Here is a 16,474-nt window from a genome sequence, read left to right as displayed (position 1 = left end):
ATTCTTAGAATAGTTTATATCTTCGAGATTTCAGTGGCTCTATTACAGAATTAGAATGAGACTTTGAGACCATTCTCTAACTTAATGTAGTATTTCATAGCTAGAATGTCCAGTATACTTAATGGCGTACACTAGAGGATATGTGGAAAATAAAAAGGTAATCAGTCAGCCTGCAGTTGCATTTTAGTGAGGGAAAACCCTGTGTAGTATAGTGAATATGGGCTCTGCTCTACAGTCAAGATTGCACAGTAGGTATAAAAATCCCTGCCTGGCCTCAGCTGTTTTCAGGGAACATGATTGTTGGTTGATACTTCTTTCTTTCTTTTTTAAAGCTTGTTTTCCAAGACCAGGTTTCTCCATGTAGCTCTGGCTGTCCTGGAACTCACTCTGTAGACCAGAGTTCTGACCTCGAACTCAGAAATCTGCCTGCCTCTGCCTCCCAAATGCTGGGACTAAAGGCGTGTACCACCACTGCCTGGCTACACATGATATTTAATCAAAGTGAGATTACTCTGAATTCATATCTTGTAACTGGGATTGGATACTGCCTGAGGCGGTCCACTGAAAGTGGTTGGAACTGGAGCTGTCCTGTTTTTATGTTTTGGATAGGCATCACTTCTATTTCTTTGGAAGGCACCACTGGTTATAGGGCTCTGAGTTCTAAAATGATTTGTAGAATACACTTGGGAATTTTAGTCTTCTTTTCTAGTTGGCAAGTAAGGTAAGGTGCAGGCTAAGACATTGGGAGCTCCGATCTGTTGAATAGGAATACCAAGGGCTTCTGCTTGCGAGTGCTTTCCCAGGTGTGTGAATTGGACCACCCAAGGCTCCAGTTATCCCCATTTTACAAATTAGGGCACATAACAAAGACCAGGGAGGAAGGTTTACATATAGGCAGTCTAGCCTTAAGAGTTCAGGCTTGGGGCTGGAGAGATGGCTCAGTAGTAAGAGCACTGACTGCTCTTCCAGAGGTCCTGAGTTCAAGTCCCAGCAGCCACATGGTGGCTCACAACCATATGTAATGAGATCTGATGCCCTCTTATGGTGTGTCTGAAGAGAGCGACAACATACTCACATACAATAAGTCTTTAAAAAAGAGTTCAGGCTCTACAGAGTGAGTTCTGGGGCAGTCAGGGTTGCACAGAGAAACCCTGTCTCGAAAAAAAAGAGTTCAGGCTTTCCTGCCTGCATAAACTTTAGTTCATCTCTGTCATTGGAGAATTAACAGGTTGCTTGCTGAGTGTTTTAGAGGAAGTTCTAGTGACTTGAGGATTGTGGATAGTTCTTGAGTTGGGAACCAAGGGACACAGCATGAATGACACAAAAGAACTCCTAGACGACCTAGGAGCTCACCTCCAGTTGGGTTAAGATCTTTGTGAAAGAAGGGCAGTTTGTGTTACTGCTTTGAGCCCCACAGCTGAGGGTTTGTTAAGTTTTTGTTTGATTTTGGGTTTTCATTGGATGTATCATACAATTATCACAAAAGGGAAAAAAATATGACAAGGGGACAGGTGGACAGCAGAGAAGATGGTTTTTTTTTTTTTTTTTTTTTTGCTTTCTGTTTTTATAAATTGTCTCAGTTTTCTAAGGCAACACCTTAGTATGTACAGGCTGGCTGGCCTTGAACACGCTATCCTACTTCCTCAGCCTCCAAAACGCAGGGATTATTGGTGTGGGCCATTAATAGGCATTGTTTCCGGAAAGAAACCTTGAGTTGGTTTACCAAGAGTGACTGCCCAGGAGGCTTTTGAAGGACACAGAAAGGAAAATGATCAAATAAACAGATATCCACAGCAGGCAAAAATCAGGTACAGTTACTGTGGGCTTTGTAATTCTCTAATACTATGTTCAAGGTTTTTTTTTTTTTTTTTTTTTTTTTTTTTTTTTTTTTTTAAGGCATTCAAAAGCTGTGGGTGTCAAGGAATTTGTTTAGGAAAAGAGGGAGTCCCTTCCCTTTTAAGACTTAAAACCTTCTGAAGTTTTAAGACAGACACGATACATTTTTCAGGTAAAACTTGTGCGGAGCACAGACGGTGATGGGATTTGTGCGATTTAGGAAGAATGGCAGTTAAGGGAAAAAAATTTCCCCAGTTGGTACCAGCTTTATCCCAGGCGATTAGGTGTATAGCTGACTTTCGAGACGTGTGCACCCCAAGGAATGAATGGTTAAAAACAAACCATGAAGCTTATGAGTCTACTAAGCGGCGTTATGAAAATTAAAAACAAAAAACAAAAACCTAGTCGGGGAAGGCGACTTACGGATCTTTGGGGAGATCTCAAACTGAGGAATAAATCTCAAGGCTTTCAAATGGGCGCCTACGGGAAGGTTTCTCCCGGCAAAGCTGCGCGGCTTCGGGCCTTCAAATCCAGGAACCCGCGCTCCTTACCAATCACAGGCTTTTGCCCGCCCCTTCTCCGAGCCTAGCCCAATCCCGGCAGGTTCAGAGGCCACGCCCCGCTTCCTACGGGAGGGAGACCTCGCGGGCCACCGGGTCGCGCGCAGGCGCACTGTAGCGCCGCGGGTCCGCCCCTCTAGCGGACGTTTTCCTAGCGCTCGAGGTTAGCGGAGCTGGGGGTCGCGGCCTGGTGAGGAGGGTCGTCGGTGCGGTGGGCTTGAGGGAGAGGGCAAGGCTGCGGCTTCTAGGTGACCCCCCGGCCTGGTGGGGACACGGGTTGGAGGCTAGGCTGCTCTGTGAGATCAGGCGTCCGCGTGTGGCCCAGGCTCCCTCCCTGGGCTTTGGCGCGGCCGCATCCGTGTTTGCTCCGGTCCGGCTAGTGATGGCTCCCTTCTGAGGATCGCACCCGTGGCCTCTGAGCTTCGCGGTGTTTTCTTCTTGCAAAGTGCTCTGGCGACTGCTTCTCTGTCGTCTTGTGTTGGGCGGTCCTGTCCTTTTGACTGATTCTGCCGCAGGAAGTTTGTGTTCGCTCTGAGGGGAGGGCTCTTATGTCAACCGGCGTCTGCTAAGCTTCGTGCACAGTCGCCTAACAGCTAATGCAAACTGAAAGACTGGCTTTACTACCCTCCTTTTGCTTTGCTCCTGATTTCAGACTTTGTGTAGTCAAGCATGAGGTCCCTTCTGACACAGTCGTTTGGAGGCCAGCTGTCTATAGGACAGTGCATTCATTCGCACTCACCCTTCTGAAGTCATGCTTCTGGTGTTTTCATTTCGACCGAACCAACTTTTACTTCAGATTTCAGCGTCGTGGGCGAACTTCACGGTAAGTTTTAAAACAGTATATACGAAATGTCTACCTAGTTTTGACACGTATCACAGTGTGCCAGTAGTTAGATGATTGCCGGCAACTCTGTCTTGGGTGCTACAGCATGTTCTTTTAAAATGTATGTAACTATATCCATAGATCTGTGATGACTACAGGAAGTAATCTTTTATGTACCATGAACATGATTCATTAAATACAAGTAAACCAATATGTGAAATTGAAGCCACTACAGTCTTTTAAAAAACAGCAAGAGAAATTGCATAGGTGACTACTTGTTTGAAATGCATTAGAATAATAAATAACATTCTATTTTCTTCCCATTACACGGTGTATAATGGAATACTAAGGGAATTAGTGCCTTTTCCCATTTAGGAAAGGTTTGGGAATGTGCTGTATGCATAGATGGGGTTTTGTTTTGGTTAGCTTTGGAAACTTATTGTCATTCCATGTGTGCATACACATGTCAGAGGATAACCTTCGGGAGTTGGCTGTCCTTCCATCATATGGGTCCTAGAGATCCAACTCAGGTTATCAGGCTTGTGTTGTTAGTAGGTTTTTTTGTTTTGTTTTGGGTTTTTTTTTTTTTTTTTTTTTGGTTTTCCCTAGACAGGGTTTCTCTGTGTAGCTCTGGCTGTCTGTCCTGGAATTCACTCTGTAGATCAGGCTGGTCTTGAACTCAGAAATCCGCCTGGCTCTGCCTCCCAAGTGCTGGGATTAAAGGCGTGCACCACCACCACCACCACCACCACCACCACCACCACCACCACCACCGCCTGGCTAGTAGTTTGTTTAAATTTTTTTTTTTTTTTTTTTTTTTTTTTAATGTAGGACCTTCTTTCTTCTGGCATGGTGCTGGCTGTGCAGCCCAGGCTGGTCTGAAACCTGAGGCAGCCTCGTCTCAGCTTCCTGGCATCCAAGGGGAGACTTAGACAGGATAGTTGGAGCACTTGTGCAGTGGCTTGAAATGTACTGAACAGCACACGTCGGGTCTCAGCTCTGGAGAAGCATTTGAAATCAGAAACATTAAATACCAAAATTTTAAGCTTACCCTAAAAGTCATTAGTTTTATACTATTTGTGCTTTTCTTACTAGTTATGTTTTCTTACTGGTTCTTCATATTCCTTCCTCCACTGAACACATGGACGTCTTAGAGGCACCATCACCAAGGCAACTCTTGTAAAACATTTAATTGGGGCTGGCTTGCAGTTCAGAGGTTTAGTCCATTATCATATAGTGGGAAGCATGGCAGCCTGCAGGCAGACATGGTGCTGAAGAATGGGCTGAGAGTTCTATATCTTTATCTACAGGCAGCAGAGGGACACTGACATTCTAGGCCTAGCTTGAGCATATGAGACATCAAACCTTACCTCCACAGTGACATATAAGGCCACACCTAATAATGGCACTCCCTGAAGACCAAGCATTCAAACACAAGAATTTTTGGGGGGCATTCCTACTCAAATCACCAGAATCAGTAAATCCAACTTGTATTTCTGTGCTCTGTTGGTTATAAGAAGGTAAGTTTAGTGTTTGGTATGTATGTTCTTAATTGTAAGGTATCAAGGTGTTCTGAAGCTTACTTTAGGTTAGAGTATTTTTTTTTTAGTAACCATTCTTTCTTATTGATGTTATAAAAATATTTTTTTTAAAAGAGACATTTTTCTTTTAATCACTGGAAGATGTTATGATAATAAAATATTCAACTTATTTTTCAAATGCTATTGTTGCAGTGAGATGGAAGATTTCCGAGGTATAGCAGAAGAATCATTTCCCAGCTTTTTAGCCAATTCACTTCTTGGTAGTAGTGAGGTTTTGGAAAATGTCACTCTTCCATCAAATTTTGGCTTGCCCATTGCTGTTTCTACACTTGCCAAGAACAGACCTAGCATTGACAACAGGTAAGACTCAAACAAACATTTTTTTTCAGGTTTATAAATCCTGCAGTATACTGAGAGTGGAGTGTGGGCTGTGTTAGGACTTGGGTTTCCGGCTCGCAGTGCTTCTCTCTGGATAACTTACTCTCTTCTTCTCTCAGAATACTGGCTTTATATGCTTTCTTGTTTATGATCAAGAATATGCTCTAGTTGGAGGAAGGAGACTGGTGAATTATTTCTCATTGTTGACCCCTGATTGTGGCAGTCATTGCCTCTTTTTTTTTTTTTTAAAGATTTATTTATTGTTATATGTAAGTACACTGTAGCTGTCTTCAGACACCCCAGAAGAGGGAGTCAGATCTCATTATGGATGGTTGTGAGCCACCATGTGGTTGCTGAGATTTGAACTCAGGACCTGCGGAAGAGCAGTCAGTGCTCTTAACCACTGAGCCATCTCTCCAGTCCCATTGCATCTTTTTATGTGATAATTTCCTGTTTTTACTTCATTTCAGCCAACTCCATGCTTTACTAGGTTAGTGTGATTGCCTTTTCCTTGTTAGCTCAGTTTATTGAATGCTTCTGATTTTGTTTTTCTTTTCATAGTGCTGCAGCTTAAACCCTGGACCTTGTGCATGTTAAGCACCTCCCTAGCCCTTGCTGTATGGTTATGAAGTAACTTATCTTGTATTTAAATAATTTTAAATTATTCAAATCAAGTATCTTATTTTTTAGGAACCAAACCACCTTTTATTATTATTATTACTATTATTTATTTATATTTTGGTTCTTCCGAGACAGGGTTTCTCTGTATAGCCCTGGCTGTTCTGGAACTCACTCTGTAGACCAGGCTGGCCTCGAACTCAGAAATCCGCCTGCCTCTGCCTTCCAAAGTGCTGGGATTACAGGTGTGTACTACCACCACCCGGCTATATTTTTTTATTCTAGTTTTATAACCAAGTACATGTTTGGCTTAGTACATTTTATTTATATCAGTCCACATGACCAATATGTAGTTTGCACATATGGTTTCATGTATGGTCTTTGCAATGTGTAAATTCTGATTGTGGTTAAATATCTGACCACTATTGAACTATATTCCAATCTAACAATTTAATGAGGGATAGCATTTTTACCTTTGCGATAAAGGGGTTATGATAACACTAGAGCTCCTCTGTGTTTTTATTTGATGGTGGTTAGTTTTATTTTTTAGCCCTATGACATTAGTTAATTTTGAGATAGGTCTCAAGTAGACCAGGCTGGCCTCAAATTTACTGTAGCTTAAGATGACTTTGAATTTCTGTTTTTTTTTTTTTTTTTTTTGGTTTTTTTAGACAGGCTTTCTCTGTATAGCTCTGTCTGTCCTGGAACTCACTCTGTAGACGAGGCTGGCCTCGAACTCAGAAATCCATCTGCCTCTGCCTCCCGAATGCTGGGATTACAGGTGTGTGCCACCTTGCCCGACTTTTTTTGTTTTTTGTTTTTTGTTTTTTTTGTTTTTTTTGTTTTTGGTTGACTTTGAATTTCTGGTCTTCCTGTTTCTACATAGATTTATGAATAAGCCTCTATTACCATACCCAGGGTATGTAGTGCTGGGATCAAACCCAGAGTTTTAGGCATGCCAGGCAAGTACTCTACCAAAAATCCTATATTGTTTGCCTAACAAGGGGAGTTTTAGTTGTAAGAAATTTATCCTAACAATTTTGTGTAGGTGTCCTGATGTCGAGGCATCATACTTAATTGAAGACAGGTTTTCAGTTCCTTCTGCATCATCTCCCAGTTGCAAGAGTGACAACACTGAGCCAAGAGAAAGATTACAACTCAGCTTTCAGGGTGATGAGTAAGTTCTTGTCTTAGACTTGGGGAAACCGTCTAACTTTGTCTTTGATTATTACTTCTTAGTGCCTGTAAGAAAGATCTTTCTGTACACCTTTTAACTACATTTTAACTACATTTTTAGCCTTTACAATTTTTTTCTCATTGTAAATGAAACAGTCATTGACAAAAGTAAAAATACTGGCAGTTATTAGGAAGACAATCAAAGCATCAAAGCTTATCTGTTGACTAAAGAAGAGACACTGATTACATTTTCTTTTCATTTCTTTTTTTTAAATATTACATTGGGGGTGGGGAGTGCAAGGTGTGCTTGATCATATAAGCATGCCATGGCACCAATCCCCAGAATTTTTCTAGAAAGATAGAATAGAGAACTGAATAACAGGTATTTTTATAGATTTACCTAAAGGTAACTAACAATTTTATTACTCCTTCAAAAAGTTCTGCTACAAGGAAAAAGAACTGCATAGAAAGTCCACATTTGTCACGTGCTCTAATGAAACCAACAGCAGAAGGGAAGCAAGCTAACACTACATCTGTTCAGGGTCAGAGTGTTACAGATGGAGTTTCCCCTCTGCAGCTACCAGGTATGAGGTGTGAGAAATTATTTCATGTATATGTTTTAATGGTTTTAATTTCTCTGTCCTTTGTTTGCTGTCTGTCTTCTGCTTTTGTTCTGTGGTAAACACAGTGTTTTGTTTCTCATGGGCTTTTGTAGAGCTCTCTTGATGGATTTCCTTTGTCTTGCGAACCATGCTGTTGGTAGGGGAAGCACTGTCCTGTTTATTACAGACTCCAGTGCTGCTATTACTCACTTTTCTTCCTACCAGTCGAAACTTACGTTTGTATTAATATAATGGATGAATTAGAAATTCTAAAATAAATTATTGATTCTTAGCAATCAAGTTTATACTTTTAAAATACTCAAAGGTGACTCATTTTAAAGTAGATATATAAAATAGGAAAGCTACAAAGTGTGAGGCTCTGTCAAAGTATGAGGTGTTATCAACAATTACAGGATGCTCCTGCTTGTGGCTCTTGTGTGTGTACTCTTAAGTTCTTGCTCCTTTTCTTTCCTTGTGCCCCTTGTGTTTTTTGAAGACAGTTTTGCTATGTACCTCTGACTGACTTTGTACCTTGCTGTGTAGCCAAGGTTGACACTAACTTACAGCAGTTCTCTTGCCTCAGTTTGCTGACTGCCAGGACTGCGGATATGTCTCACCTGTGTTCACTCTCCTCCCTCAAGTTGTTCTTTCTCTTTGTGAAAGAACTCAAAATTAGAAATTAAGAACTATATACTTTTGGTTTACTATAGCAATGATAGAAATTGGAGCGGTAATTCAGTACTTATAATACCATGTTTGAGTGTTAGAAGATTGACTAGCGGGGCTGGAGAGATGGCTCAGTGGTTAAGAGCACTGACGGCTCTTCCAAAGGTCCCGAGTTCAAATCCCAGCAACCACATGGTGGCTAACAACCATCTGTAATGAGATCTAATGCTCTCTTCTGAGGTGTCTGAAGACAGCTACAGTGTTCTTACATATAATAAATAAATAAATAAATCTTAGAAAAAGAAGATTGATGAGCAAATAAATATACATTTATAGTTTGAACAATTGTTAGGTATGTTTGTGTTTCTCCTAATGTAAAATTTCAATTATCTTTGAAGATAGAGGAGATTAGCTAGAAGAGATTGTAAGCTGTCAAGAAAGTGGCAAAATAACCAAAATGAAAATATATTTTTTTTCTGTATATAATTGCATGTAATATATATTTAAAATGTATAAAATATTTTCTGTATATATTAATCACAAATTATATATATAGAAAGGTACTAGTATTAAAATATATAAAGATCTTTAATATTGAAAAGACAAATATATAAAGGGTTTGAGTAGACAGTTCTCTATAGAAATTGTACACATGGCCAGTAAACACACAGAAAGGTATTTCATAGCTTAAGTCACCAGAAAAAAGCAAGTCAAAAATCATGAGAATACTACTTCATACCCCAAATAGGTTTATCAGAAGATAAAAATTGGGGGCTGGAGGGTGACTCCATGGTTAAGAGCACTTGTTTCTCCAGGGACCCAGGCTGAGTCCTCTTATTTACATGGCAGCTCACAACTCCACTCTAAAGAGATCCGACTCCTCTTCTCATGTCTGAGGGGACTGCAGACATGTGCACAGACACAGATAGACAGAACGCTAATTACAGAGAATCAAAAAAAACAAACAGGAAAAATAGCAAGCATTGTTGAAGAAGTTTTGCAGAAACTGAAACTCAGACTTTGATGGTAGAAATGGAAAATGGTGGCTGGGTGTGGTAGCAAATACTTTTAATCCCAGCATGAGGAAGCAGAGGCAGGGAAATCTCGGAGTTTGAGGCCAAAGTGTCTATATAGCTTAACTTTCAGAACAGTCAGGACTACATAGTGAGGCCTTGTCTCAAAACAAAAACAAAATCAAACCAATTAAAACAATAACCACAATGAAGAGACTGAAAGGAAATGGTGACCTGTTTTGGAAATGAGTTTGACAGAACTTAAAGCAATAAAATAGACTAGAATTTATACTAATCACACTCCTTAATTATGACAAGTTCCAGGAAAACCTTAGTTGGAGAAAGGATTTATTGTAGTTTGTGGTTTCTGTAGCCTCTGTCCATGTTTGGCTGGTTGTACTGCTGTGGGCCTGGAGAGAGGCCGAGTCTTTGACTCCTGGTGGGTAGGGATGGATTCCTGTGTTATCATCCTGTATTATCTGTTTCAAGATAGTACTTTTATTTGTTGCTTTTAAATATGATTAGGATGAAAAATAATCTGTCCCTTCATGTTTTGTTTTTGTTTCTTTAATAGATTCAGCTCTTGATTTTCACTTAAAATCATGGACAAATAATCAAGAACACAAGGTAAATTTTTATATATTATCCCCTTCCTTCCTTCCTTCCTTCCTTCCTTCCTTCCTTCCTTCCTTCCTTCCTTCCTTCCTTCCTGTTTTGGTTTTTCAAGACAGGGTTTCTCTGTGTAGTCCTGACTGTCCTGGAACTCTGTGGACCAGGCTGGCCTTGAACTCAGAAATCCCCCTGCCTCAGCCTCCCAAGTGCTGGGATTAAAGGTATACGCCACCACTGCCTGGTTATATTATCAATTTCTGGAATGCTGTAATGGAGTAAAAGTTTATATTACACACATACCCTGCATTAAACACACATACACATACACACACACACACACAGGATAAGAGAGAGAGAGGTAGAAAGAGAGAGAGAGAGAGAGAGAGAGAGAGAGATAGAGAGAGAGATAGAAGCTTTTGCATAACAGAACTTTTACAGTAAAAATGGAAATTTAGTAGTGCTTGGTGGTATATTCCAATATTCCTAGCACTTGGGAGGCTGGGGTAGGAAAATTGCTATGAATTTGAGGCCAGCTTGGGGTATATGGGAAGACTCTGTGTCTTAGGTTCTCTTGCTGCTGCTGAGGATCTCTACAACTTCAAGCTTGTTCTCCATATCAAGCTCCAAGCTAGCCACATAGTGAGACCCTGACTCAAATAATATAAAAGTCCTGGCACTAACTTGTGTTATATGTATTTATTGGACTAGTTGAGTCCTGTCCTGTATAAATATGAAAGCACATTGACATGTAATGGTTTCAATCTCAAAATTGGCACATTTTGCAGTCAACTCTTAAGCTGGTATCCATGGTTTTAGTATATATTAGTATATATTATATGGTATATATTAGTGGGAAATAAATGAGACAAGGAAGTGTTAAATCTTCATTCTGGGCCGTGATTGTGGTAAACTAACTGCCCATGCCCTTTAGTGTTAGCTGGTCCTTGGGTCAGAGAGAAGAGAAATAGGTAGTTCTGAATAATGATGGGAAAGCTTGCTTGGATTAAGGATGCTTATTCCAGCTTTTGTAGTGCGTTCACTTCCCGTAGTAAGCCTTGTATTGTCCACATTCAGTTGTGAGGTATGTTGACCATGTCACTAGATGTGTGAGCTGTGGAGGCGGCTAGCTCATGCGCCTGCGTTTAAGGTGGGTTAGAGCAGGGAAGGAGAGTGGGCCAGGAAGGCATGCTGCTAGTCCGTGGGAAGTGGAATTCCTGATCGACTAACCTGTATTTTTTATTTATTAACTGCACTGCAGATTAAATACTTGGTCTTTTTTACAGCTGTGTACCATTTGTTTCCTTTTAGACTGCCATGCCTGATCCAAAGAAGCATCTAGAAGCCATGAATCCAAACAGTGATTTCAGCCACACCAGCTTATTAGACAATGAGAAACCTTTAACATTGACACACTTGGACGACTCCTCTGGTACTACAGCATGAGCGGTGCTGTCTGCCTTTCCCTTGCCACTTCACTTTTTGTCTGTACTGCAGGAGTTAGTACACTTTTGGTCATGGTCTTTGTCTTTTCCTTCTGCCTGTGACAAGACTGTTTTTGTTTTGTTTTTTTTAAAGATTTTATTCATTTTATGTATGTGAATACACTGTAGCTATTTTCAGGCACATTAGAAGAAGACATCAGATCCCATTACAGATGGTTGTGGGCCACCATGTGGTTGCTGGGAATTGAACTCAGGACCTCTGGAAGAACAGTCAGTGCTCTTAACCTCTGAGTCCTCCCCTCCCCTCCCCTCCCCTCCTCTCCCTTCCCCTCCTCTCCCCTTCTTTCTAAGACAGACTCTTATGTAACTGTAACTGTCTTAAAACTTAAAACTTACTCTGTAGACTGGGGTAGCCTTGACTTTGCAAACATTTTCTGTTTCCTTTCCTCTTTTCTTTTCTTTCCTTTCCTTTTCTTTTCTTTTCTTTTCTTTTCTCTTCTCTTCTCTTCTCTTCTCTTCTCTTCTCTTCTCTTTTTTCTTTTCTTTTCTTTTCCTTCTTCTTTTCTTTTCTTTTCTTTTCTTTTCTTTTCTTTTCTTTTCTTTTCTTTTCTTTTCTTTTCTTTTCCTTCTTCCTTCTTCCTTTTTCCTTTTTCCTTTTTTCTTTCTTTCATTTATTATTTAATGTACATTAGTGTTTTGCTTGCATGTAGTGTGTGTTTGAGGGTGTCAGGTCCCCAGAACAGAAGTTACAGATAGTTGTGAGCTGCCATATTGGTCCTGGAAGTTGAACCTGGCTCCTCTGGAAGAGCAGCCAGTGCTCTAAACTGCTGAGCCATCTCTCCAGCCCTGTTCCTACATTCTAAGTGCTAGGAATTTATAGGTATACACTGCCTCATCTGACTTTGTCATAGTTTTTTTATGCTTGGTATAAAAATAAAATTATGTCATCCACTGCCCTGCCATATTTTGTCAGCCTTTATGATTAAAAATTATGTGTAGTTCAGTTTTTACTTGAAAACCCACCTTATTTTTCATTCTACTTTGTCAATAGATGATGATATTAATGATGAAGAATTTTATGATGATCATTTAGAAGCATATTTTGAACAACTAGCCATACCAGGGATGATATATGAAGCAGGAGGACAGGAGTCACCAGAGAATGATTTTAAGTTCCCTGTAAGTGATCCCAGTCAAGTATGTTCTAGTCTTTGTTTTTTGGTTTTGTTTGTTTTTATAAATATTTGACCCTGTAGATCACTGTCTTAAGATTTTTTATGTTGTTTTGTTTTGAGGTATGGTTTCGTGTAGAGCAGGCTGGCCTACAACTTGCCTTGAACTTCTCCTATCTGCCTACGCCTCCCCACTTGCTAAGATTAGAGTTTCCTGCTACCACACCATTTTTTTTTTTTTTTTTTTTTTTTTTTTGGATTTGTTTTTTTTGAGACAGGGTTTCTCTGTGTAGCCCTGGCTGTCCTGGAACTCATTCTGTAGACCAGGCTGGCCTCGAACTCAGAAATCTTCCTGCCTCTGCCTCCCAAGTGCTGGGATTAAAGGCGTGCGCCATCATCGCTTGGTTTACCACACCTTGTTCATTTCATGTTAATGTTCTAAACTTAAGTCTATGGCTTTCCTGTGGGCTTCAAATTGATGAAAAATATTGATTTTCTTATTTTCTCTTACTTTGGCCTTGCTTAAGAAAGTTAAAAAAGGGGATTAAGAACTCCAGCACTTGAGAGCTGATTCAGGAGGATTAGGATTTTGAGGCCAGCATGGGTTACATGCAAGAAGGCAGGAAAATGAAGAAAGTGTAGTCAATCCTTTTTCTGCAATTAACATCTTGTTGCCATAGCAGTTTTTCTCTCTGGATCATTTGAAAAATTGCAAATGATTTATGACTATGCACTAAAATTTATCAACAATGAAAAAGAACATCTTCCATAGCCATATGCTGTTATATACCTTTGGTACAGTAGTTTAAAATTAAAATATATTTTATGCATGTGGATGTTTTACTTGTATGCATATATAGACTACTTATGTGCCTGGTGCCCTCAGAGGCCAGAATAGGGTGTCAGATCTCTTGAGATTGCAATTACAAATGGATGTGCACCACTTATATGGGTGCTAGAACCAAACCCAAATTCTGGAGAATAGCTCTCCACCATTGAACCATCTCTCTAGCCCCTGATACATTGGTTTACATTTATGGCCATATTCAAATTTATTCAATTATCTCTAAAACATTATTTTTACTGTTTGTGATTCATAGTTTAATCAAAGGTTATATGACCTGTGGTTGTTGGATTTCTTTGTTTTAACTTGCAATTTGTTGATGCATTAAGGATTTTATATAATTTAGGCTCTTTGTTTTGTAGACCCATAATCTGGAACTTCTCATTACCATATCCCTTAGTTAGAATAGGTTAGACGTTTGGCAAGAACTTTAGTGGTCCATTTTCCACATGAGTAAGTTGGTTAAGCATGGCTGCTGTGTACACACTACCTCACAGCAGTGGAGGCATCTGCTTCTGCTGTTGTTCTGCTTCACATTGGCTCTCCCATGGGTGCTCTATGGTAATGTTGTTGCTCCTGTCTCTGATGTGGATGATTTTTTTTTTTTTTTTGTAATTAAATCATCTGTGGGATGACACATCAAGGCCTGGTAAACATCCTGTCTCCAGCAAGTCTTCACAAACTGTTGGTTAGCTTAGTTGCTAAAGCCTCTTGGAATCAAGCACTATACACTTTGTTTGCCATGGTGGTTTTTCTGATTCTTATTGTTTATCTAGCATCCCTTAATAAGGCAGACATTCTGTTTTCCTCAAAATGTTCTTTTGTAATTTAAAAGAAGATACTTTCTTAACAGGCAAATGAAAACAGTTTCTTAAACTGTGAGTTTCAATCAGAAAATAACAGTCCTCTGATTCTTCATGATGCCTATACTTCAGGAAATTGTCATACTACTCAAACAGAGTCTGCGGAAGGCCATGGTAGTCGGCCGGGGACCAGTAAGTGTTGAAATGTGATTTTCTCCTCCTTTTTGGTTTGTTTGACACAAGATTTCATATAGTAACCCAGGCTGGCCAGGGTCTTACTGTGTATTGCAGATGGACTTGACCTTTCAGTCTTGGACTTCTGACTGCTCAGAGTTTAGGAATGAGCTGCCATGTCTGGCTCTCCTTTGTTCTTAAATTTGAGTTTATTTTTTTTAGGAAAAATAAGCCTTTGTTGTGATTAGTTTTCAGTTTATTTTCATTTTCCTTTTGAATCTTTAGCCCAAAAACCTTGAAAAGAGTTTTTAATGCCTGAGCAAGAGGTCAGTTACCTCTTGGTTAACTTTGTTTCTGAGTGGTTTTGTTTGATGGGTTGATGTGAAACTTATGTTGTCATTAATTTTTTTAAAAGATTTATTTATTTATTTTATGTATATGAATACATTGTAGCTGTACTAATGGTTGTGAGCCATCATGTGGTTGCTGGGAATTTGAATTCAGGACCTCTGTTCACTCTGGTTAGCCCTGTTTGGTTTGTCCTAAAGATTTATTGTTATATCTAACTACACTGTAGCTGTCTTCAGATGTACCAGAAGAGGCCATCAGATGTTTTTATAGATGCTTGTGATCTACCATGTGGTTGCGGGAATTTGAACTCAGGACCTTAGGAAGAGCAGTCAGCGGTCTCTCTTTTTTTTTTTTTTTTTTTTTTAAAGATTTATTTCTTTTTTATAGTTAAGTACACTGTAGCTGTCTCCAGACACACCAGAAGAGGGCATCAGATTTCATTACGGATGGTTGTGGGCCACCATGTGGTTGCTGGGATTTGAACTCAGGACCTTCGGAAGAGCAGTTGGTGCTCTTAACCGCTGAGCCATCTCTCCAGCCCGCAGTCAGCAGTCTTAACCACTGAGCCCTCTCTCCAGCTCATCATTTTTTTTAAAAAAAAAAAAACAGTTCTGTGTATATAAAGACAATAGAAATAATTGCAATCATGTCTGCATGAATTGGTACTGATAGAAATTCAGCAGTATGTTCTTGGGTGGCCATTTGAAATGATTGTGTCCTCTTCAGACCTTCGAGAATTAGAAATCAGCTCTCAGTATGCCGCCAGGCTTCTCATGTTTACCCCTACTGATGCTTGTTTTTACTTGTTTCCAATCTGCGGAATTTGTCATATGGATACTGAGTATTAAGTAAGAAGACATTGCATTTGGCTATCTAGACTTTGACATTGTTCCATTAACCTTTTTTCTTTATCTTAGGTGGCTGTGTAGGTACTATAGATAATAAAAAGCAGGTAGATAATATATCAATTTACTCTCATACCTGGAGAACTGAGAAGGAAGGGGTACACCATTTGAAGGATCTTGTTCCAAATCAAAGCAGAGTAAGTTGATGAACATTTTATTTAATCTCCTAGTAATCTCTCGTGTTTGTATGATACCTGCCACATTTTCAGAAGAAAATTGTTGATCCCTGAAAAATATGGAAAAAATATAAAATTACTATTTCTACGGTTTGTGGTTGATTGTATATATTATTGGCATCACTATCATACAATAGTATACATTTTCTTGGCTTTAAACATCTGATGTCATGCATTTAGTTGTTCATTTGAAAAGTTCTTTAGCCTAGTATATAGTCATTTACTAAAACTCATAGCTGGGTGTGGTGGTCTATGTATTTAATTCCTGCATTTGGGGAAAGGCAAGAGGGTTGGAATTGAAAGTCAACTCATCTACATAGCTGAATTCACACCTGGGTGGGATACATGGGAACCTGTCTAAAAACAAAATTAAAAAGAAACAAACAAGAAACCCAAAGTAAACATTGTTTTTTTTTTTTTTACTTTGTTCAAGGTTGTTTTCAGGTTAGACTTTTCTCTTTGTTCTGATGCCACCTTGTTTTTCCTGTCTTGAAACAGGGTAGGTGTTTCTGACTCCAAACCTTTTTTGTCTGTGCATTTGTATGTGTCTGTCTAGCCTGGCTTTCCTCCCCTTCTTCCCTCACCTAGATTGAAATTGACTTACCAATCTAATGCTATATTAATAACTTGCTCCATAGACCTAACAAAGCAGCTTAAAGAAGGGCTGTTTGGGCAAGTGGTTTGAGGAGATGCAGTCTTTCCTGCATTGCTTCCTTAGGGTTTGTCTTTTTATACACAGGACAACTCTGTAATTTGTTTGGCTTCTGTATAGAGCTCTAATG

At 39.6% G+C, this 16,474-nt stretch overlaps 1 protein-coding gene across 10 annotated transcripts in view; it reads left to right on the top strand.

Annotated features, from left to right (window-relative positions):
• The first annotated feature begins 2,494 nt into the window (after window positions 1–2,494).
• The window catches only part of Cep192 (centrosomal protein 192), an 87,454-nt gene continuing 73,474 nt past the window's right edge, over window positions 2,495–16,474 (top strand). For 9 of the 10 annotated variants that reach the window (XM_052155893.1, XM_052155892.1, XM_052155891.1 and 6 more), the window contains exons 1-10: window positions 2,497–2,586; window positions 3,049–3,219; window positions 4,953–5,120; window positions 6,805–6,933; window positions 7,371–7,516; window positions 9,788–9,840; window positions 11,134–11,254; window positions 12,319–12,446; window positions 14,137–14,278; window positions 15,529–15,653. In XM_052155893.1, coding sequence (XP_052011853.1) covers window positions 4,957–5,120; window positions 6,805–6,933; window positions 7,371–7,516; window positions 9,788–9,840; window positions 11,134–11,254; window positions 12,319–12,446; window positions 14,137–14,278; window positions 15,529–15,653 — 1,008 coding nt within the window. In that variant the 5' untranslated portion in view covers window positions 2,497–2,586; window positions 3,049–3,219; window positions 4,953–4,956. Of the gene's footprint in view, window positions 2,587–3,048; window positions 3,220–4,952; window positions 5,121–6,804; window positions 6,934–7,370; window positions 7,517–9,787; window positions 9,841–11,133; window positions 11,255–12,318; window positions 12,447–14,136; window positions 14,279–15,528; window positions 15,654–16,474 lie in introns of all 10 variants that reach the window. The other variant, XM_052155885.1, reaches the window with a different exon arrangement.

This window comes from Apodemus sylvaticus, chromosome 13, assembly GCF_947179515.1.
Source record: "Apodemus sylvaticus chromosome 13, mApoSyl1.1, whole genome shotgun sequence".
Taxonomy (NCBI): Eukaryota; Metazoa; Chordata; class Mammalia; order Rodentia; family Muridae; genus Apodemus; species Apodemus sylvaticus.
Note: the sequence above shows the minus strand (reverse complement) of the source record. Positions and strands in the feature narration are given on the sequence as shown.